The sequence below is a fragment of the Pan troglodytes genome, chromosome 14 (assembly GCF_028858775.2).
Source record: "Pan troglodytes isolate AG18354 chromosome 14, NHGRI_mPanTro3-v2.0_pri, whole genome shotgun sequence".
Classification (NCBI taxonomy): domain Eukaryota; kingdom Metazoa; phylum Chordata; class Mammalia; order Primates; family Hominidae; genus Pan; species Pan troglodytes.
In genome coordinates, this window is record NC_072412.2 from 101287851 (window position 1) to 101312113 (window position 24263).

Below are 24263 nucleotides of genomic sequence, written 5' to 3' on the forward strand. Positions count from 1 at the left end.
GGAGGAAGTGGCCGTGAACAGGCTTAATGCCGCATTGAGTAACTTCAACCTCATCTTGCTCAGGTTCATATCTTTCCTGAATTTCCCCTGGTAAGCGCAAGATTCAGGATCCGTTCTCACAGTTTTTTGTTTACCAGTTGATGTTGGCTGCATTCAGGAACGCCTTGCTCTCTTAAGCCACAGTGCCTTCCTGGTCTCTTCTTCACAGGGTCTTCCACAATCGCTCTTTTTCCTGGGCACGGTGGTTTGCTGAAAGTCGGGGTGGCGGGGCGGGGCGTTCCCAAGTTTCCAGGCCAATTACCTACCTGCCTTAGAGCAATTACGCACTTCTCTCTGGTAGTCCCTGAAATGTTCTAATCATCAGATCGCCCCAGCTTCTCCTGACCGTTTCTTGCTTACGGCTCAGTTCAGACAGTATTTGTTCCGGGACGCTCAGCGGAAGGCGGTTTTTACCGGCTCACTCGAGACCCCAATTCCAGGCGCCCTGCAGCTCCCCTCAGACTCCTCGGGACCGTGTTTGGCCTTCCCATTCGTACGCTGCGGCTGCGCTTTCCTCTCGGAACACCACGCTGGCGAACCTGGGAAGGATCAAATAGTCCCACTCGCCAACCTAGCGCGGCGGGACCGGCCCAAAAGGGCCTTTGCAGCCTGCGCATGCGGACTCGGCGGTCGCCACCGACTCCCCGTCTGCTTCCCTCCGGGCGGCAGCCGCGGTTTGGAGCTTGCTGACAGCTCTGCGACCGGCGGGCGCAGCCTCGTCTCGTGCTTCCACGTTATCCTATCAGGGACGGGGCGGGGCGGCGGCCTCCGCAGCCTATCAGCGCGAACCACGACCCCGGCGAGCCCGGGAGGAAAGCCGCCAGAAAGAAGGCGATTGGATGGCGGTGGCGCTCTGGGGCGTAGCGTCGCCCGGGCCCTGCCCACCGCTGCCTTCCTCTGCTGGGCTCCAGAGCCGCTGAGGCCTGAGCGAGAGCCGACGGCGGGCGGGCGCAACTGCTGCCGGAGCGCCGGCGCGTGCTGGTGGGCCACACACCTTTCCTCCTCTTCACTCGCGAGCCCTCGGACATGGTGGCCCCCGGCTCCGTGACCAGCCGGCTGGGCTCGGTATTCCCCTTCCTGCTAGTCCTGGTGGATCTGCAGTACGAAGGTGAGTCCTGCCCTGCCCCGGCCAGGAAGTGGGCTCCCGGACCAGGCCCCCCGCGCTTTCCCGTCTGCGCCCGGGCGCCTGTCCCGGAGCGGCTCGGGAGGTGGGGCGAGCGCTGGGGGAGCCCGCGGCCTGGCTTGGGCCTGAGCCCGCGCCCGGTTCCGGGTTTGTCTGGGGGAAGAATCGAGGGGACTGGCGGGCCGCGGGGCCGGGACAGCGGGTTTGGACTAAGGAACGGGGCCGCAGGAGTCGGAGGAGGCGGGGTGCGGGGGCACCGGGCTGCGACTTCAGGACGTCCTGGGACGCGGAGACTTGGGCAGCCTTTGGGTCCTGGCCTCGCTTGGGACCCTCGCTGGGCGCCTGGGGACACTGTCAGTCATTGGTGCTGGCTGGGAGGAGGCACTAAGGTGGCCAAAAGACTTCCTTCGCTCTGGAGTTCTTGGGTGGGGAAGGAGTGTCATGTCCGGCTGGGAGTTGGAGGGGACAGTGTTGACTATTTAAAAAGTGTGTAACCATCCCCATTAAGATGCACTGTCGTGTGGAGAAATTGTTAGTTTGGTGCAATGAGGAGCCGCTGTTGGAATTCCATCTCCCGGACGGCCAGGCACTGAGTTTGTGGTTTTACAACTCCCAACATGGTGTCATTCAACGTATGGCTGGCATTACTTTTCCAAGTTCGCTGTAAAAAGGTTCCCTTAAAAAGATACGAACGATTAAATTTCACTTCAGTCCTGCAGACTGGAATGTTGGCTACTCCAGAATAGCGAAAATAGAGGGCTGTCCTATCTTAGATGGCAGCGGGGAGGAGTAAGAATTAAAGTTGATAGTGCCGATTTAACGAATGCTTCTGGCGCGGTTACTGTGCGAAATATTCGAGTGTAATGACACATCACATGCACTGATCTATTTTCATCCCCATAAAAAGGGCTAGTTGTCAAGGAGGTCAAATTAAACCTTTGAGTATTCCATTCAAAGGGAGCGAGGAACTAAAAATTGGGAATTGTTTATAGTGAATTCTTCTGAAAGTTCTCAACTTTTTTTTTTTAAAGTAGTACTCCCCAGTTTTTAGGTGTCACCCATAGCAATGGGCTTTTGCTTTTGCTTCCCCTGGTAACCATATTTTTTGAACCCCAAATCAGAACACATAGTGTGGCAACATTGGGACAAAGAATTTGACAGTGAGGCTGCCCCCAGAAAAATCTAGGGGATTGGAATTTGAAGGTCTGTACCACTTTAATATGGGTCATATATTCTAGTTCTTTTGCATTTTCAAAAGCTTCATTCCTCCTGCCCCCGCACCCCACCATCCCTCATCTGTAGTATTTATCTCCAGTTATCATTAATAATTTATTTTGGACACTTAAGAGAAAGTTGCCTATGTTCTGTTTAATGGTGATTTTTTTTTAAGTTACAGAGATGCACAATTTTGAATGATTGCTTTTCCCACTACTTTGTGAACCACCTTTTTAGAATTGCTGTTCTGTATATGAGTCTGTAAGGACTCTTAACTCTTCATTTCCCTCCTGTGGTATTTTCCATAAGAAAACCACATTTGAGAGGTTTTCTGTGTAGGAGGCACTGGTGACATTTCTCAGAGGAGTGCCAGAGTGTCTTCTTTAGGACCATTGTCTGTGTAAAATAGCAGGGACTTAGTACAGGTAACAGAAAAAGGAAAGAAAGGAGCCTTTCTGTAAGCCATATCTTATTCACGAAAGCGTGTGGTATTCATTCCTACTTTACAGACCAGGGAACTGAGGCTCCAAAGGTTTTACTAAAGTTCATTTTGTGTGCACGCTGGAGACAGAAGTTAAGTAGTTGACAACATCATGTGAGTCCAAGCACTTTTAAGTGATGGCAGCTGAGAAAAAAAATCAGCACTTTTTTTTTTTTTTTTTTTTTTGTAATTAACAAGAAGGTTATTTCCTGGGAGGTTTAATACAATGGTTCTCAAACTTGAGTGTGCATCAGAATCGCACATGGAGGGCTTTTTAAAACAGAGAGCTGTACCCCACTTACAGAGTTTGATTCATTAGGTCTTGATGGGACCTGAAATTTTGCGTTTCTAGAAAGACCCTGGATGACCACACTTGAGAACCACTGGTGTAATAAATTATATAGAGGAGTTAAATTAGGTGTCTGCTATGTATTTGACACTGGATTTGGTGATAGGGATATAAAGGTAAGAACTCTGACTTGAATTAGCAAACCGTTAGCCCCTGTTTTCCCAAATAAATTGTGTCTGGATTCACTAATCTCATAGTTCTCTGAAAGGCAAATGGTGCTACTGCTAGGCCTGAGGCTTAATAAAATTGTGTTGTATTAAGGATTTTTGTTAAATAGGTAGGTTTTAGCTGCTCTTGTCACACAAAAAGTAATTATGTGAGATGATAGATATATTAATCTGCTTCACTCTTGTTAATCTGCTTCACTATTGTAACCATTTTATGTGTGTATATCTCATAATACTATGTTGTAAACATCAAATATATACAATACAATTCACTTTTAAAAAAAGAAATGAAGGAGAATGGTTATGAGAGAAGTGAATGTGGAACTAAGAGTGGCACAGGATGGGGAAGAGATAACCTAGTGTTTTTCTGATTTTGAAATATTTGCCTTTGTTTTCTTCTAGATTTTTCTGTTAATTGTCATCCAGAGACAGAAAGTATATATCATGAATTGAAAGTTTGAGTCTTTTGGCACCCTCCCTTCTCAAAGGCGTTTGAAAGAGTGAAGTCTAAAGCACTAGATGAGATCGAATTTTTGGAATAGAAAGAAAACTTTAGTAGTATCTGCTTTAGTATTCTCATGTTACAGATAAGGAAGTTATTTCATTTCTTTGCTAATGGTTTGTCCTCTTGGTGACTTGAGTAGCAACACAGCCTGGGAACGAAACCTTTTTTCTCTTATCATAGTTTTATCTCTTTTTCTTCCTTAACATGCTATCTGGACCCAATTTTTCTTTATTTCATTGAGCTGATTAAACCATATATTTTGGCCATGGGGAAAAGAATAGTTGAAAATATATAGTTGAAAATCTATACGTATAAAATATTGTGATAAGTTTTATTTGAACCGTGATAAGTTTTATTTGAACCTAACCTATTAAAGGTATGTTTTGTCTTTTCTAGGATTTTCTTGACATTATCTAAATAGGGAAAGAATAAAGTAGCAAAAATGAGTGACTTTAAGTAATTTAAATAAATTAAGTATCATAAAAGGTGGTCACATATTTTCTAGAATTATTTTAAATTCTTTAATAAGATAGGCTGTAGTTAGCAGTAGTATCAAAGGTCCAGTTCTCTTGACATAGTTAGTATTTGCTGAGAAACTGCCTGGAAATGCAGTGGTTTTCACTCTGTGAGGTAGGGGAAGTTGTTCTGGGAGGGGATGCACTGTAGTAATTAGGTTTTATTTTCCCATATGAAGTTAATTAATTGTTGTTAAGTTTAATTTCTACTGCTGTGGTCTCTTTTGATTAGTGTCCTGCAGTTAATCTTTGTTTATATGGAAGTATCATGGGAACCCATTCACCTGCTCTTCAGAACGCAAACATTTCAACCATAGATTTATTTTTCTTTCCATATCTTTAGAAAGCTACTTAAAAAAATTAAATCTGATGAATTTGTATCATTTGGAGTTCTGGAATATGGAGAAGACTCATTTAATCAGTCAGCAAAGGCTTTTACTAACTATATTACTCTTTGGTGAGGTATATATACATAGCATAGAACTCATGGCTTTTGCTTTTGAGTTTACAGACCACTTAGGGTTTAAGACATGCATTTGTGAAGCATTCATGTCCTCTTTTTCTCCTTTCCCGCTTTAGACTGAGTGGTCCATTATTGTAGTTAGTGTACTGCAAATGCCCATTTATTTTCTGGCCCCTGTAATCTTCTGTTTTACTCACCTGCCAAAACCCAACACTGGTTAAATTCAACTTGGCCAACTCTTTTTATACCTTATAGGTAAACACGGACGGAGGAAAATGGAGACAACTTTGCTGATTAGTCTTATTTATCTTTATTTTTATTTTCAATTTTTTTTCGAGACAAGGTCTTGCCCTGTCACCCAGGCTGGAGTGCAGTGGCATGATCCTAGCTCAATGTAGGCTTGACCTCCTGGGCTCAAGCAGTCCTCCCATCTCAGCCTCCTGAATAGCTGGGACCACAGGTGTGCACCACTGCATCCCCTACTAAGTTTTAAAAATTTTTTGTAGGGACAGGGTCTTCTATGTTGCCCAGGCTGGTCTTGAACTCCTGGGCTCAAGCAATCCTCATCCCTTGGCCTCCCAAAGTGTTGAGATTACAGGCACGAGCCAATGCACCTGGCCCTGATTAGTCTCATTTTAAAGAAACAATCTCAGTCGCAAATGCACATTAAATACTGCTAACACTCCCACAATTCTTTACTATGTCTATTCTTGAAAATCAGTATTTCAAACATTTTCCTCCTTCCTGAAGCCTCTAATTTAAACTCTCCTTTCCTCTCTCCCCTACCTCATTCTTTTAGACCTTGTCTTTACTGAGAAAATGAAAGCCATCACAAGGCAAGTTCTTCTTTCTACCTCAAAATTCACTAGCTTATCTACATTTGTACCTATTCTGCTACTTTTTCTCATATTGAAATACGTTAAATGTCTCTATTCCCAGATAAATCTAATCTGTGTACTTACACCCTGGATTCCATTTCCTCTCACCTTCTGAAAATGTTGCTCCTACAGTTGTATCTTTGTGCTGCTATAACAAAATACCACAGACTGAGTAATTTATAAAAAAAATTTCAACCTGAATTTTGGAGAGAACATTCAGATAATAGTAGATGCTGAACTTCCTGTACTATCTTTCTTTGGCTAGATTCCACTGTCTTCTGTGTTTCTGCTACAAGACTTCTTTTAGACTCTACCCCACCTTGCTAGAGTCTTGGCTTAGCCTTCTGTTCTTTTTTAGAGAAGAAACTTAGGGCTTTCCTCATTCCTCAAATTCTAAGTGCTCCAACCTGAATAACCATCTCTCTCTCTGGGATTGCTCTCTGGTCTGGGTCTGCCACCGCCTTTGCTTGAACTTTAGTATCTTTGACTATGAGTTCTTGCCTCCTTTAGTCTGGTTCTTCCAGTCTTGATTGTAACTCACGTCATACCTTTAACCCCCCACCTTTAAGTTTAAAAAAATCCTTATTTTCTGCTCTCCAAAATATAAGATATTCTAATACTAATTTCAGTGAAAGACATAGTTGGCTACTCTACCTTTTTCCCTGCCCTTGCTGCTTATTTTGCTGACTTATGATCACTGCTTGTCTAAGGAGAAACCTATTGTCTAATGCTGATTAGGAAATGGCATGATGTTTGGTTGTCTTACCTCTCTGAAAATAATGTTTACAGACCATGTGGCAAAGGAATAAAAATTACCTGTGGCTCAAAAGAGAGTGGATTGCAAAAACAGCCAATAATTCGCAAATAATTTGATTTTTCAGATGTGTCTTTATGAATCATTGATCATATGTTTGACTTGATAATTGTTATGTATTTTAGATTTTATTCTGATGAATTATAATATGTTTAAGTAAAAAGGCAAATAGTTAAATTCATTCAACAAATATTGCATACCCACTATGTGTGGGATACTGAATTAGGTGATACAAAGAAGAAAAGACAGCTCCTCCTCTCAAACTTGCTTTTGATAAGTTTTGTGGAGTTGGGACTTTGAGAAGCAGGCAAATTGTGAAAAGCAATATATAGAGAGAGTGATATTGCAAAGTGAAGTCATGTACTTCTGAGTGTGGAAATGCAAAATATAGGAAGATTGAAGGAGCTTTTTTTCCCTCTCTCAAAACAATACAGTGTGAGGGAAGGTTTCACAAAGGAGCCAGCATTTGAGGGCAGAATCTTTTTTTTTGTTTAACTTTATTTTATTTTAGATTCAAGATATACATGTGCAGGTTACATGGGTATATTGTGTAATGGTGGGGTGATATGATTTAGATCTGTGCTCCACCCAAATCTCATGTTCAGCTGTAATCCCCAGTGTTGGATCTGGGGCCTGGTGGGAAGTGATTGGATCATGGGGGTGGTTTCTAATGGTTTAGCACCATCCCCCAGAGCTGTTACTGTGATAGAATTCTCACAAGATCTGGTTGTTTAAAAATGTGCGGTATCTCCCCCCTCTCTGTCTTCCTCCAGCTCTGGCCATGTGAAGATGTGCCTACTTCTCCTTTACCTTTTGCCATGATTGTAAATTTCCTGAGGCCTCCCCAGCCATGCTTCATGTACAACCTATAGAACCGTCAGCCAATTAAACCTCTTTTCTTTATAAATTACCCAGTTCCGGCTGGGCACTGTGGCTCAGGCCTGTAATCCCAGCACTTTGGGAGGCCGAGGTGGATGGATCACGAGGTCAGGAGTTCAAGATCAGCCTGGGCAAGATGGTGAAACCCCGTCTCTACTAAAAATACAAAAAAAAAAAAACTTAGCCTGGTGTGGAGGTGGGCGCCTGAAATCCCAGCTACTTGGGAGGCTGAGGCAGAGAATTGCTTAAACCTGGGAGGCAGAGGATAAAGTGAGCCGAGATTGCACCACTGCACTCCAGCCTGGGTGACAGAGCAAAACTCCATCTCAAAAAAAAAAAAAAAAAAAAATTACCCAGTTCCGGGTATTTCTTTATAGCAATGTGAGAATGGACTAATACAGAAAATTGGTACTGGGAGTGGGGCATTGCTATAAAGATACCTGAAATTGTAGAAGGAAGCAACTTTGGAATGGGGTAATGGGCAGAGGTTGGGACAGTTTGGAGGACTCAGAGGAAGACAGGAAGAGGAAGGAAAGTTTGAAACCTCCTAGAGACTTGTTGAATGGTTGTGACCAAAATGCTGATAGTGGTATAGACAGTGAAGTTCAGGCTGAGGAGGGCTCAGAATGACCGCAGATGAGGAACTTATTGGGAACTGGAGTAAAGGCCACTCTTGCTATGCTTTAGTAAAGAGACTGGTGGCATTGTACCCCTGGTCTATGGATCTGTGGAACTTTGAACTTGAGAGAGGTGATTTAGGGTATCTGGTGGAAGAAACTTCTAAGCAGCAAAGTGTTCAAGATGTGACCTGGCCTCTAGCAGCCAGTGCTCATATTCATGAACAAAGAAATGATGTAAAATTGGAACTTACATTTAAAAGGGAAACAGAGCAGAAGAGTTGGAAAATTTTCAGTCTGACCATGTGGTAGAAAAGAAAAACCCATTTATAGGGGAGTAATTCAAGCAGACTGCATGAATTTGCATAAGTAAAGAGGAGCCAAGTGCTGATAGCCAAGACAATGGGAAAAAGGGCTCCAAGGCATCTCAGCGACCTTTAAGGCAGCTCCTTCTATCATAGGCCCAGAGACCTAGGAGGGAAGAACAGTTTCCTGGGCCAGGGCCCTGCCAGCCTCAGGACACTGCTGCCTGCATCCTAGCTACTCCAGCTCCAGCCATGGCTGAAAGGGGCCCAGATATAGCTCAGGCCTTCAGACGGTGCCAGCCCAAACCCTTGGAAGATTCCACATGCTGTTAAGCCTGCAGGTGCTGAAAGCCAAGAATTGAGGCTTGGGAGCCTCAGCCTAGATTTCAGATATATGGAAAAGCCTGGATGTTCAGGCAGAAGGTTGCTGCAGGGGCAGAGCCCTCATGGAAAAATCTCTACTAGGGCAGTGCAGAGGGGAAATGTGGGGTTGGAGCCTCCAACAGAGTCCCCACTGGGGCACTGCCTAGTGGAGCTGTGAGAAAGACCACCATCTTTCAGACCCCAGAATGGTAGATCCACTGACAGCTTGCACCATGCACCTGGAAAAGCTGCAGCCACTCATTGCCGGCCCTTGACAGCAGCCGCGTGGGCTGAGCCCTGCAAAGTCACAGGAGTGGCACTGCCCAAGGCCTTGGGAGCTCACCCCTTGCTGCAATATGCCCTGGATGTGAGACATGGAGTCAAAGGAGATTATTTTGGAGCTTTAAGATTTAATAACTGCCCTGCTGGGTTTTAGCACGTGCATGGGGCCCGTAGCCTTTTTCTTTTGGCCGGTTTTACCCTTTTGGAATGGGACTATTTACCCAATGCCTATAATCCCATTGTATCTTGGAAGTAATTAACTTGTTTTTGATTTTATAGGCTTATAGGTGGAAGGGACTTGGCTTGTCCCAGATGAGACTTTGGACTTTTGAGTTAATGCTGGAATGAGTTAAGACTTTGGGGGCTGTTGAGAAGGGATGATTGTATTTTGTAATGTGAGAACATGATATTTTGGAGGAGCTGGGGCGGAATGATATGGTTTGGATCTGTGCCCCACCCAAATCTTATGTTGAATTGTAATCCCTGATGTTGGAGTTGGGGCTTGGTGGTAGGTTTTTTGTTTTTTTTTAGAAATCTCCATATTGTTTTCCATAGTGGTTGAACTAATTTACATTGCTGCCACCCATATATGTGTTACAATTTCTTCACCTCCATGCTAACATCTATTTTTTTTTTTAAACTTTTTAGTAATAGCCACTCAGACTTGTATAAGATGATTGATATTTCATTGTGGTTTTAATTTGCATTTCTCTGATGATTAGTGATGAACATTTTTTCATGTTTGTTGGCTGCTTGTATGTCTTCTTTTGAGAAATGTCTCTTAATGTCCTTTGCCCACTTTTTTTTTTTTTGAGACAGAGTCTTGCTCTGTCGCCCAGGCTGGAATGCAGTGGCACGATCTTGGCTCACTGCAAGCTCCGCCTCCCAGGTTCACGCCATTCTCCTGCCTCAGCCTCCTAAGCAGCTGGGACTACAGGTGCCTGCCACCTTGCCCGGCTAATTTTTTGTATTTTTAGTAGAGACAGGGTTTCACTGTGCTAGCCAGAATGGTCTTGATCTCCCGACCTTGTGAGCCACCCGCCTTGGCCTCCCAAAGTGCTGGGATTACAGGCGTGAGCCAGTGCGCCTGGCCCTTTGCCCACTTTTTAATGGGGTTCTTTGTTTTCTTCTTGTTGAGTTGTTTGAGTGTCTTGTAGATTCTGGATATTAGTCCTTTGTCGGAGGCATAATTTGCAAATGTTTTCTCTCATTCTGTAGTTTGTCTCTTTGCCCTGTTGATTATCTTTTGATATGCAGAAGCTTTTTAGTTAAGTCTCATTTGTTTATTTTTGGTTTTGTTGCATTTGTGTTTGGGGTCTTCGTCATAAGTTGTTTGCCTAGGCCAATGTCCAAAATGTTTAATCTATCTTGAGGTAGTTTTTATATATGCTGGGAGACAGAGATCCAGTTTCTTCTGCATATGGCTAGCCAATTTTCCCAGCACCATTTATTGAATTAGGGTGTCCTTTCCCTGTTGTTTATATTTGTCAGCTTTGTCAAAGATCAATCTGTTGGATGTAAGTATGTGGTTTTATTTCTGGGTTCTCTATTGTAGTCCATTGATCTGTGTGCGTATTTTTGTACCAGTACCATGCCATTTTAGTTACTATAGCCTTGTAGTATAATTTGAAGTCAAGTAATGTGATGCCTCTGGATTTGTTCTTTTTGGTTAGGATTACTTTGTCTATTCATGCCCTTTTTTGGTGCTGTATGGACTTTAGAATTGTTTTTCCTAGTTCTCTGAAAAATGACATTGGTGATTTGATAGGAATTGTGTTGAATCTACAGATTACTATGGGCAGTATGGTTATTTTAATGATAGTCTCCAAATCCATGAGCCTGGGATGTTTTTCTGTTTATTTATAACATATATGATTTGTTTCATAAGTGTTTTGTAGTTCTCATGGAGATCTTTCACCTCCTTGGTCAGTGTTTTCCTAGGTATTTTATTTTTTTGCATATGGCTTTTGTAAATGGGATTGAATTCTTGATTTGGTTTTTGGCTTGAATATTGTTGGTGTATAGAAATGCTACAGATTTTTATACGATGGTTTTGTATACTGAGACTTTACTCAAGTTGTTTATCGGTCTTGGAGTCCTTTAGTAGAATCTTTAGGGTTTTCTAGGTAAAAAAATCATATTTGTGAAGAGACATAATTTGACCTCCTCTTGTCCCTTTTGGATATCTTTTATTTCTTTTTCTTGCCTGATAACTTTAGCCAGGACTTCCAGTACTATGTTGAATTGGAATAGTAAGTGTGAACATCATTGTCCTGTTCCAATTCTTAGGGTGAATGCTTTCAGCTTTTCCCCATTCAGTATATTGGCGTGGGTTTGTCATATGTGGCCTTTATTATGTTGAGGTATGTTTCCTGTATGCCTAGTTAATCTAGCTAGCAGTTTATCAATTTTGCTCATGGATTTGGAGAATATAATATCGTTAAAAAGACAACACTACCTAAAGCAATCCACATACCACCCAAAGCATACTGTCTTGGTTACTGTAGCCTTATAGTATAGTGTGAAGTTGGGTAATGTGATGCCTCCAGCTTAGTTCTTTTTGCTAAGGATTGCTTTGGCTATTCAGGTTCTTTTTTGGTTTTATATGAATTTTAGAATATATGTATTTTTAATTCTGTGAAAAATGACATTGGTAATTTGGTAGGAATAGTGTTGAATCTGTAGATTGCTTTGGGCAGTATGGCCATTTTAATGATATTGATTCTTCCAACCTGTGAGCATGGAATGTTTTTCCATTTGCTTGTGTCATGTATGACTACTTTGAGCAGTGTTTAATAGTTCTCCCTTTAGCAATGTTTCACCTCCTTGGTTAGCTGTATTCCTAGGTATTTTACTTTTTGTGTGTGGCTATTAAAAATGGGATTGTGTTATTGATTTGGCTCTCAGCTTGAATGTTGTCAGTGTATATAAATGTTACTGCCGCTTGTACATTAATTTTATATCCTGAAACTTTACTGAAGTTGCTTATCAGTTCCAGGAGCCTTTTGGTGGAGTCTTTAGGGTTTTTTAGGTATAGAATCATATAATCACTGAAGAGAGGTATTTGACTTCTTTTCCTATTTGGATGCCTTTTATTTCTTTCTCTTGCCTGATTGCTCTGGTTAAGACTTCCAGTACTGTGGCAAATAGGAGTGGTGAGAATGGGCATCCTTGTCTTGTTCTATTTTTCAAGGGAAATGCTTTCAGCTGCTGCCTGTTTAGTATGGTGTTGGCTGTGGGTTTGTTATAGATGGCTTTTATTATTTTCAGGTATGCTTCTTCGATGTCTAGTTTCTTGAGGGATTTTTATCATACAGGGGTGTTGGATTTCATAGACTGCTTTTTCTACAGTTTTTTTTTTTTTTTTTTTTGAGACAGAGTGTTACATTGTCCCCCAGGCTGGAGTGCAGTGGCTCTATCTCGGCTCACTGCAACCTACGCCTCCCACTTCAAGTGATTCTTGTGCCTCAGCCTCCTGGGGCTGGGGTTACAGGCATGCATCACCATGCCTGGCTACTTTTTTGCAGAGATGGGGTTTTGCCATGTTGGCCGGGCTGGTCTTGAACTGGCTTCAAGTGATCCTCCCACCTCAGCCTCCCAAGGTGCTGGGATTACAGGTGTGAGCCACTGTGCTCAGCCTTTCTGTATCTATTAAGATGATCATACGGGTTTTGTTTTTAATTCTGTTTATGTGGTGGACCACATATGTTTGCATATGTTGAACCATCCTTGCATCCCAGAAACAAAGCCCATTTGATTGTGTGGGTTTTTGTGTGTGTGTGTGTGTGTGTGTGTGTGTGTGTGTGCGCGCGCGCGCTGTTGGATTTAGTTTGCTAGTATTTTGTTGCATATGTTTACATCTATTTTCATCAGGGATATTGGCCTGTGGTTTCCTTTTTTTGGTTGTCTTGCCTCATTTTGGTATCAGGTTGATACTGGTTTCATAGAATGAGTTAGGGAGGAATCCTTCCTCTTTGATTTTTTTTTTTTTTTCGGGGGGGAATACTTTCAGTAAGATTGGTAACCAGCTCTTCTTTGTATGTCTGGTAAAAATTGGCTGTAAAAAATGTCCTGGGCTTTTTTTTTTTTTCCTGGAAGATTTTGTCAGGACTAATTTGATTTTATTGCTCATTATTGGTCTATTCAGGATTTCTGTTTCTTCTTGGTTAAATCTTGGGAGGTTGTATGTTTCTGGGAATTTATCCATTTCCTCTAAGTTTTCTATCTAGTTTGCATAAAGATGTTCATAGTAGTCTCTGATGATGTTTTGTATTTTCTGTGGTATGAGTTGTCACCTTTCTCATTTCTGGTTGTGCTTATTTGAATCTTCTCTCTTTTTTTCTTGGTTAGTCTAGCTAGTGGTCTGTCAATTTTGTTTATCCTTTCAAAGAAGTTTTTGTTTTGTAGATCTTTTTTCTTTTTTTTTCTTTTTGGTCACAATCTCATTTAGTTCATTCTGATCTTTTTATTTCTTTTCTCCCAGCTAGTTTTGGGTTTGTTTTATTCTTATTTTTCTAGTTCCTTGAGGTGTGGTGTGTGGTTGTTCATTTGCGATCTTTCTATCTTTTTGATGTAGGCATTTAATGCTGTAAACATGCTTCGTAGCACAGCTTTTGTTGTATCCCAGAGGTTTTGGTATGCTATGTTTCTGTTTTCATTTGTATCAGAAATTATTTTGATTTCTGCTTTAATTTCATTGCTCGCCCAAAAGTAATTCCGGTTGTTTACTTTTCATGTACTTGTGTTGTTTTCAGAGTTCCTTTTGGTATTGACTTCTAATTTTATTCCATTGTGGTTCAAGAAATACTTGATATGATTTGGACTTTTTTTGAGTTTATTGAAACTTTTCATGGCCAAGCATATGGTTGATTTTAAGAATGTTCCACACACAGATGAGAAAAATGTATATTTTGTGGTTGTTGGATAGAATGTTCTGTAAATGTCTACTAGGTCCATTTGGTTTAGAGTTTAGTCTAAGTCTGGAGTTTCATTGTTCACTTTCTGCCTTGATGATCTGTCTTGTGTTGTCAGTGGGGGGGTTGGCGTCCCTTCATTATTGTGTGGCTATTGATCTGTTTTCTTAGGTCTAGTAGTAGGAGTTTTACGAATCTTGGTGCTCCAGTGTTGAGTGTGTATATGTTTAGCATAGTTAAATCTTCTTGTTGTATTGAATCTTTTATTATTTTATAAATAATAATAACCCCAGGGCCCAACCCCAATCTCAGCCCTTCTCCACTCTAGCGCTATAGTTGTAGCAGGAGTTTTTCTGCTCATCTGCTTCTATCCCCTAATAGAAAATAGCGTATTAATCCAAACCTTTACACTGTTTAGGTGCTATTACCACCGTATTTAGAGCAATCTGTGCTCTAACACAAAATGATATCAAAACAATGGTAGCACTCTCCACTTCAAGTCAACTAGACCTTACAATACTCACAATTGACATTAATCAACCACACCTAGCACTTCTACACATCTGCACCCATGCCTTTTTTTTTTTTTTGAGACAGAGTCTTGCTCTTCCGCCCAGGCCGGACTGCAGTGGCACTATCTCGGCTCACTGCAAGCTCCGCCTCCCGGGTACATGCCACTCTCCTGCCTCAGCCTCCCAAGTAGCTGGGACTACAGGCGCCCGCCACTGGGCCCAGCTAATTTTTTGTATTTTTAGTAGAGATGGGGTTTCACCGTGTTAGCCAGGATGGTCTCGATCTCCTGACCTCGTGATCTGCCTGCCTCGGCCTCCCAAAGTGTTAGGATTACAGGCGTGAGCCACTGCGCCCCACCGCACCCATGCCTTTTTTAAAGCTATATTATTTATGTGTTCGGGATCCATCATCCACAACCTCAACGATGAACAAGATATTCTAAAAATAGGAGGACTATTTAAGACTTTACCCCTTACTTCTTCCTCCCTTATTATTGGCAGCTTAGCACTTACAGGTATGCCTTTCCTAATAGGCTTTTACTCTAAATACCTTATTATCGAAACCACAAACGTGTTATACCAACACCTGAGCCCTTTCTAGTACTCTTATTGCCACCTCCTTAACAGCTGTTTGTAGTATCAGAATTATTGTCTTTGTTCTAATAGGACAACCCCACTTCACAACTCTAATTATTAATGAAAATAAACCCTTCCTAATTCAATTAAACACCTAATAATAGGCAGTATCTTCGCTGGATTTCTTATCAGCAATAGTATTATCCCCACCTCTTCCCCCCAGACAACAGTACCACGTCATCTAAAACTTACAGCCCTTAGTGTAACCTAGGGATTTTGCTAGCAATGGAGCTCAGTCTTCTAACTAATAATCTTAAGACTATTAGTCTTCTAACTAATAATCTTAAGACTATTAGTCTTCTAACTAATAATCTTAAGCTAAAATATCCATTACAGACATGCAACTTCTCCAATATACTGGAATTTTACTCAACCACAATCCATTGTACAACCCCTTGCTCAAGCCAAAATCTGGCTTCACTTCTACTAGACCTAGTTTGATTAGAAAAGTCCATACCAAAGACAATTTCACAGACCCACATTACAGCCTCCATTACCATATCCACTCAAAAAGGCCTAATTAAATTTTATTTCCATTCCTTTTTTATCCCCTCCTTTCTAACTCTACTCTTAATTATCTACTCTATTACCCCAAGTAATTTCAATTACAACATAATCAGCAACAAACAATGTTCAACCAGCAGCCACCACCAATCAACACCCATAATTATATAAAGCACCTGCACCCACAGAATCCTCATGAATCAACCCCGGACCCTCACCCTAAAAAATTATTCAACTTCCTACACTACTAAAATTAATTGTAATCACCACCCCATCATATTCAACCATTCATCAAATCAACACCAATTCTATTAATAACCCTAATGATAAAGTTCCTCAAATATCATATTTGATCCTTAATGTCTCAGGGTATTCCTCAATAGCTATTGCCACAGTATAACCAAAAACAACCATCATACCACCCAAATAAATCTAAAAGACTATTAACCCTGTAAAAGCCCCACCATAATTCAACACAATACCACAACCCACAGCACCACTAATAACCCTAAACCTCCATAAACAGGAAAAAGTTTTGAAGACAAACCTAGCAAATCCTATAACCAAAATAATACTTAATAAGAATAAAACATATGTCATTATTCCCACATGGCTTGTAACCATGACTAATGATAGGAAAAATAATCGTTGTACTTCAACTATAAGAACACTAATGATTAATATACATAAAATACACCCACTAATTAAAATTATAAATTATTCATTTATTGATCTCCCCACACCATCCAACATCTCTACATGATGAAATTTTGGCTCACTTCTTGGCGCCTGCTTAATTCTCCAGACCATCACAGGATTATTTCTGGCCATACACTACACACCGGACACCTTAACTGCTTTCTCTTCAGTTGCCCATATCAACCGAGTTGTAAACTACGGCAGAATAGTCCACTATTTTCATGCTAACCGTGCTTCAATATTCTTCATCTGCCTCTTCCTGCACATTGGCCAAGGTTTATATTATGGGTCACTTATGTCCCTAGAAACCTGAAATACTGGTATTATCCTCCTACTCAACAACTATAGCAACAGCGTTTATAGGCTACATACTCCCATGAGGCCAAATATCATTCTGAGGCGCCACAGTAATTACAAATCTATTATCAGCCATTCCATATATTGGAACGGATCTTGTTCAATGAATCTGAGGTGGGTTCTCAGTTGATAAAGCCACTCTTGCACGACTTTTCACCTTCCATTTTATCCTACCCTGCATCATTATAGCCGTAGCAATTCTCCACCTTTTATTCTTGCATGAAACAGGATCCAGTAACCCTTCAGGAATTTCATCAGATTCCAACAAAATCACCTTCCACCCTTACTATACAACCAAAGATATCCTAGGTCTAATATTTCTCCTCCTCCTTCTAATAACTCTAGTATTATTTTGACCTGACTTCCCGAGCAATCCAGACAATTACACTTTAGCCAACCCCCTCAGTATCCTACCCCACATTAAGCCAGAATGATATTTTTTGTTTGCATACACAATCTTACGATCCATCCCTAATAAACTAGAAGGTGTACTGGCCCTTCTATTCTCTATTCTATTCTAGCAGTTATTCTTGTACTACATACGTTCAAACAACAAAGCATAATATTCTGCCCATTAAGTCAATGCCTGTTCTGAATTTTAGTGGCAGACTTGCTTACAGTCACATGAATCAGATGATAGCCAGTTGAACATCCTTTTGTTACCATTGGACAGCCAGCATCTATTATGTAATTCTCCATTTTCCTTGTCCTTATACCACTCACTGCCCTAATTGAAAATAAGCTACTTAAATGAAACTGCCCTTGTAGTATAACTCAATACTCTGGTCTTCTAAACCAGAAATGGAGAGTCTCTCCCCAGGACAACTCGGAGAAAAAGCATTCCCGCTTCACCGTCAACACTGCTTCACCATCAATACCGCTTCACCATCAATACCGCTTCACCATCAACACCCAAAGCTGAAGTTGTAATTAAACTATTCTCTGTATTCTTTTTGGCACATATTTTAACTAATATGTTAGTATTTACTGCCAACACTAATATATTAGTACTCCTATGTACTTTGTGCATTACTGTTAATCCCCATGAATATGTGCTATAAATGCTTGATTGTACATAGTACATACACACATAACCTTACACTAAAGAGCCATTTCACATGCATATAAGCATGTACTAACAATCCCTTAATCAACTATCACTCATTCAGACATTACACTCACATGACGAAACTTGATCCACATGAATATCGACCAGTACTGGAAACCCTTGATATTACATAGTGCATACGTTCATTCACTGACATAGTGTATTTCAGTCAAGATTAACCTCGCCAACATGGATATCCCCTACCAAGCTTTGGTCTGTTAATCTACCAACCTCCAAGAAATCATCATCCCTCTGGGGCATGTTACTCTCCTCACTCTGGGCCCATAACACTTGGGAGTGACTATACTGAAACTATACCTGGCATCTGGTTCTTACCTCAGGGCCATGAAACTAAGATTGAAACTAAGATTGCCCACACATTTCACTTAAATAAGACGTCTTGATGGACTAGTGACTACCACCCTATTAACCAGTTACCGGAGCACTGTCATGCATTTGGTATTTTTAACTTTTGGGGATGCTGTCACTCACCATTGTGGAAGGCCTTCTTTGCCTTTTTAAAAAAAATTTTTTAATTGTTGTTGGTTTAAAGTCTGTTTTATCTGATATAAGAATGTTTACTCCAGCTTGCTTTTATTCCCAGTTGCATGATACATCTTTTGTTACCCCTTTACTTTGAGTCTATAGGTGTCTTTAGCCATTAGGTGAGGCTCTTGTAGGCTGCAGATGGTTGTGTCTTGTGTTTTTTTTTTTTGAGACGGAGTCTCGCTCTGTCGCCCAGACTGGAGTGCAGTGGCGTGATCTCGGCTCACTGCAAGCTCTGCCTCCTGGGTTCATGCCATTTTCCCGCCTCAGCCTCCTGAGTAGCTGGGACTACAGGCGCCCGCCGCCGCGCCTGGCTAATTTTTTGAATTTTTAGTAGAGACAGGGTTTCACCGAGTTAGCCAGTGTCTTGTTTTTTTATCCAGTTTGCTGTTGTATCTGTTAGGTGGAGCATTTAGGCCATTTACCTTCAAGGTTAATATTGATATGTGAAAGTTTGTTCCTGTCATAGTGTTGTTAGCTAGTTGCCTTGGAGTCACAATTGAGTAATAGCTTTATAGGATCTGTGAGCTTTGTATTTACATGTGCATTTATCATGGCAAACATCATCCTTTTGTTTCCACATTTAGAACTCTTTTGCGCTTTTCTTATAGGTCTAGTCTAGTGGTGATGAATTCCTTTAGTGTTTGCTTGTCTGTAAAAGACTTCGTTTCTCTTTCGTTTATGAAGCTTAGTTTGGTAGGATATAAAATTCTTGGTTATAGTTTTTTTGTTTGTTTGTTTTTGGAGTCTAAAAAGAGGCCCCAAACTCTTTTGGCATGTAAGGTTTCTGCTGAGAATTTCACTCTTAATCTGATGGGATTCCCTTTGTCAATGATTTGACACTTCTGTCTAACTGCTTTTAAGATTTGCTGATAGTCTGATGACTACATTCCTTGGTTATGTTCGTCTTGTATAGTATCTTCCAGGTGTCCTGTGAATTTCTTATATCTGGATGTCTGCATATCTAGCAAGATCAGGGGATTTTTCCTGTTTTATTTCCTCAAATATGTTTTTTTAAAATTTCTTACTTTTTCTTTTCCTTCACAATGCCTGTAAGTTGTAGGTTTGGTTGTTTTACATAATCCCATATTTTTCAAAGGCTTTGTTTGATTTTAAAAATTCTTTTAAGATTTTAAAACAAATTCTTTTTTTTTGTCTGACTGGGTAATTTAAAAGACCAGCCTTCAAGAAGTTTTTTTTTTTTTTTTTTTTTTTAAAGACATCTGTCTCTTCCTTCATTTCCTAGATTGCTTTTCTGGTTATTTTTGTGTTGGTTTTCAACCTTCTCTTGGTTCTCATTGAGCTTCTTTACAATTCCCACTTTGAATTCTTTCTCTCATTTCTGAATTTTCATTTTGGTTGTAGTCCATTGCCAGAAAGCCAGTGCAGTCTTTTTGGTGGTGTCACAACATTCAGATTTTTCATGGTACCTGAATTCTTAATGCTGGTTTTTTCTCATCTAGAGAAACTGACACTTGTTGTTGTTTGAATTTACTTCATTTAAATGGATTTTTTTTTCTTTCCCCCAACCTGCCTTGTGCCTATAGAGTATGCTCTAGGGTAGAGTCTTTTGCTTTGCTTTTATAGCCTTGTGTACTTTTGTTGGCAGGTTTTATATTTGTTGTGCAATTCAACCTACAGGCCTGTAGGTGGTACTTACTGGTATGAGCCAGCAGCAGCAAAAGCAGACAGATGTGTACCTGATCTTTGTTTATTGTGAGATTCACTGTGTTGTTTCAGGTGATGGGCTAGACAGTGGAAATTCCCCCATCCCCTGAGCTTCTGTTTAGCGGTGGGTCAGGGCGAGATAGCTGGATAGAGCTGGACCGTCTAGCTTGCCCACGAATACTCCAATGATGAGCATAGGCACTAGTCCTGATAGGGGTGGTTGAGGTCTCTGCTGCATGTTAGGGAGCTGCACTGGCTTCATGTCCTGGACGGGAAGGAATGTGATGTGTTCCCTGTCACACCCTTGTTCTGGGGCTCGTGACTCTCAGTGCAGATGCACAGTGTTGTCTGTCTCCAGGCCACAGTGTAGCCGAGAGTCACAGTAAATGCCTGTCATGCAGTTCTCCATGGGATTGGTTTAAGGACATGAGGGCAGAGTCTTGATGGATGAGTAGGAATTTCTCTGGTGGGCAAGTGTGGAAGACCATTTTATGTAATAGCAAATGCAAAGGGATGAAGCATGAGAACACGGTCTATTCAGAGAAGTATAGCAAGTTTAGTTTTTTATAGGAGTATAAAGTAAGAGGTAGAGGAATGATGGATGATAAGGCTGGACCCACGGCATGAGACCTGACCCTGAAAGGTGTTGTTTGCTTTTATATCTGAAGGGATTTAGTTTTAATCTAGCCGATGATGTGAAAACTCTGCAGAATTTTTAGTATAAGTGCATTTTGAAGGATTGCCCTGGCAGCAGCATAGGGGCTGGATTTGAAAGAAGGTAAGATGAGAGCTGGGAACATCTCAGTGAGGAGGCACCATGCCTCTTATGGGGAAAGAAGGGTCTGCACCACCAGCTCTTAGACTGTGGCAAGTTCTGTTATGGAAATGTGACCAAAGCACACCAAAAGAATAATAATTAATTCTCTCTGGATGATTAGAGTGTACCATGGAAATTTTGTAGAGGAAGTGATATTATCATAATTAAATGGAAATTATGTTGGGTAAAATTGTAATGTAATAAAGATCTCAGTTTTATTCTGGAAAGAAGAAATGCTGGATACTCATTTTATCCTAGAAGGCAAGAGAAATTTAGTTTGAAGAGTAACTCACCCTCTGGGGTAAGAGTATGACATGGCTTGACATAGCAGTTCAAATAATTTTGCACATGTGTTCTTGGCTTCCCTTTAGATTTCAGGTTCATCCTGTGAGGTTGAAAATGATTGTAGCTAAAATGTTATGTTAAATGATAGGTTGAGTGAGTCAAGCATGAAAAGCCTAGTAACTGTGGAAAGCTTACCCTGGTTTACATGGGGAAAAGGATTGTTCACTGTGCTGAAAAGAAAACTGGTCTTTGGAAATGGATCTTGTTTCGGTAGTTGTTGTGAGTCCTTGGGCAGAATGGTTAACTACCTTGAGCTCAGTTATAAAACTATGAAAGACGTTTACTTCCTGGGGTTGTTTTGATGATTTAGTGAAATAAAGATACAGAAATTTCCAGCACATAGTAGATTGTTAAGTCTGTTTGTATTACATTTCTCCTCATAAAGTTTCTTTTTTCTTTTCTTTTTCTTTTTTAAAAATTTTTGTTTGAGACAGGATCATGCTCTGTTGCCCAGGCTGGAGTGCAGTGGCATGATTGTAGCACCTGGCCTCAAGTGATTCTCCTGCTTCAGCCTCCTGAGTAGTTGGGACTACAGGTGTGTGTCACCACACCAGGCTCATTTTTAAAATTTTTTGTAGAGATGGTGTTTTTCTTGTCCAGACTGGTCTTGAACTCCTGGCCTGAAGTGATCTTCCTGTGTTGGCCTCCCAAAGTGCTGGGATAATAGATGTGAGCCATTGCAACTGGCCTACTTTTATTGTTTATATAAGATATGGGGTCTCACTGTATTGTCCGGGCCAGTCTCGAACTCCTGGGCTCAAGCAATCCTCCCACTTCAGCAACCTGAATAGCTGGGATTACAGGTCTGCATCACTGAGCTCACCTACCAGGCACCTTTACTTATGAAAATTTTCTTTATATATAAATTATTTTCATAAAAGAAGTTTTCAGAACTGTTTTTAATGTCTGTAGTTTCTCGAAATAACCAGCTTCAGGTAATATGCCAAAAAATATGTTTTGGGATGGCATATTCTGGTCTCCTGCAGTCATTTTTTGGGAGGGTATGTTCTGAGCCCCAAAATCTCTCTTCCTTTCTTTCCATTCCTTATACCAAGAGGTCCAACAGGCAACCAAGGTATTCAGTTACTTTTGTGCCAACCTAATAAGACACTATGGAGAAACTACAGAGTAGCTGAGAAAGCTACTGTGTTTAGAAGGAGAAAGAGCAAGGTAAAGTGAATTCCAATCAGCTTTTTGCTGTATTAGATGAAATAAGGAGTTCAGTGCTTTTGGTGACTAAAATGGCAGGTAGTTGCTCAGTGAGTTGCTTTGGGTATCCTGGACTCCTGCTTTTTCTGTACTTGACCTCCATATCTAGCCTGTTGATATAAGTCATGTGTATCTTTTTTCTCTCTTATTTTTTCTGTGTTCACTGCTGCTACTCCATGGTCATGTCATCATCATGTTGCCTGGATTATCATGTAGATACTGAATTGGTTTCCTTCTTCCTCTCTGGATGTTTATTAGAGTCACCTAGCACTTAAAGTGTTCCGCTCCAGAATAATTATGTCATGATGGCAAGGAGAGCTAGCCGAAATACTAGACTTTTTTTTTAAAGCCTCATTAATCATGTGACATCTAGGCATTTAAATGTCATGTCCTTTGTTTTTGGATGGTCAGTTTCCCTATTCCAGCCTTTTCGACAAAGGTAGCATCCTTCCTACTTTTCCTTCAGGTTTCAGGTGAGCCTTCAGGGGAATCCCCCGAGGGCTGTCCAGTGGAACTTTCCGCGATGATGGGAGATATTTGGTATCATTTGCATTGTCCCATGCAGTGGTGTTGGAGCTTAGGTCACGCTACCCCAAAATATGACTTCAGGAGCCCACAATATGCTACTGCAAAATATGTCTCTTTGTCATATTGGTTATTTAGAGTTGGTTATTTTGAGAAACTGTAGACACAAGAATAGCTCTGAAAAGTTGCCCTTTTGTCAGAGAAATTTACATCTATGAGGGAAATCTTTTTCCCTGCTCTGCAGTAGGAGGAGAGGGGCCGCTGAATGGAAAAGGCATTGACTTAAAAACTGCACAACAAATCTTACTCTTGTTTTCAATGTTTTTCCTGGCCATCCCCCTGTAACAGATTTCCCCATCACCCTCCACTTCCTTTATTTTAGCAAATGATGGTATTCCGCTGAAGTTTAAACTCTCGTTGAAATCTACTCTGGAGATTTACTCGGTTCTCTTGAATTTTCTCGCATGTATGTTTGAGGTATACATATGAAACAACTCTTGTTAATCTGTCTTTTGTTACAGGGAGTCCCAGTTTATGAAGATAGAAAATTATTTTTTCTCTCCTATACCAGCCACTAGTTATTGAGCACTTAAACTGTTACTAGTGTGACTGTGAAACAAGTTTAAATTTTATTTAATTTTAACTGTGTTAGGTGCTTTAACTTGTGCCCTCACAGTACCCTGTGTACATTCCCCCATTATAACACTATAGTGTATGTATTCCCAACATTTTATTATTAAACATATCGCAAAGTTGAAAGAATTTTACAGTGTTCATCCCTATACCCATCATCTAGATTCTACCACTAATATTTTAATACATTTGTTTTAACACATATGCATCTGGACATTTCTGTATCCAACCATTAATCCTTTAAAAAAATACATTTCAAGATAATACCAGTATACATGGCCCTAAATACTTTAACAGGCATATAACCAACTTTTGTTTGCATGTAAAATTAATGTACAATGAAACGTCCATATTTTAAGTGTGTATTTGCTGAGTTTTGATAATCACATATAACTGTGTAACCCACACCTCTAAGCATGATGAGAACATTACCAGCAGTTCCCTCCTGCCTCTTCCCAGTCTGTCTTTTCTCTTACCCTCCCAAGCAACCATTATTTTGATTTTCTTCCTGTAATGTCCTTCAGCACCCCAAAGAGCTTAGCATCATGCTCACCATAAAGGAGAAATGCGTTGGCTACTTAGTTTCCGTACGTGCCTTTGTGCACATATTTGAATACCAGTACAACAAAGCAACTTTATTTTTGCTATGGTCTGAATATTTGTGTTCCCCTCATGCCCCCAATTCATATGTTGAAACCTAATCTGATGTGACAGTATTAAGAGGCAGGGCCTTAAGGAGAAGGTGATTAGATGATGCCCTCATGACTGGGATTAGTGGCCATATGAACGAGGCCTG

General features: G+C 40.9%; 1 protein-coding gene across 2 annotated transcripts in view; it reads left to right on the forward strand.

Annotated features, from left to right (window-relative positions):
* Window positions 1–463: 463 nt before the first annotated feature.
* Window positions 464–24263, forward strand: part of DNAJC3 (DnaJ heat shock protein family (Hsp40) member C3) — a 110931-nt gene continuing 87131 nt past the window's right edge. For both annotated transcript variants that reach the window (XR_673895.5, XM_001138934.8), the window contains exon 1: window positions 464–1147. Coding sequence is in view for 1 of the 2 variants with exons in the window: in XM_001138934.8 (XP_001138934.1) it covers window positions 1066–1147 (82 nt within the window). In the remaining variant the exon portion in view is untranslated. The remainder of the gene's footprint in view (window positions 1148–24263) is intronic.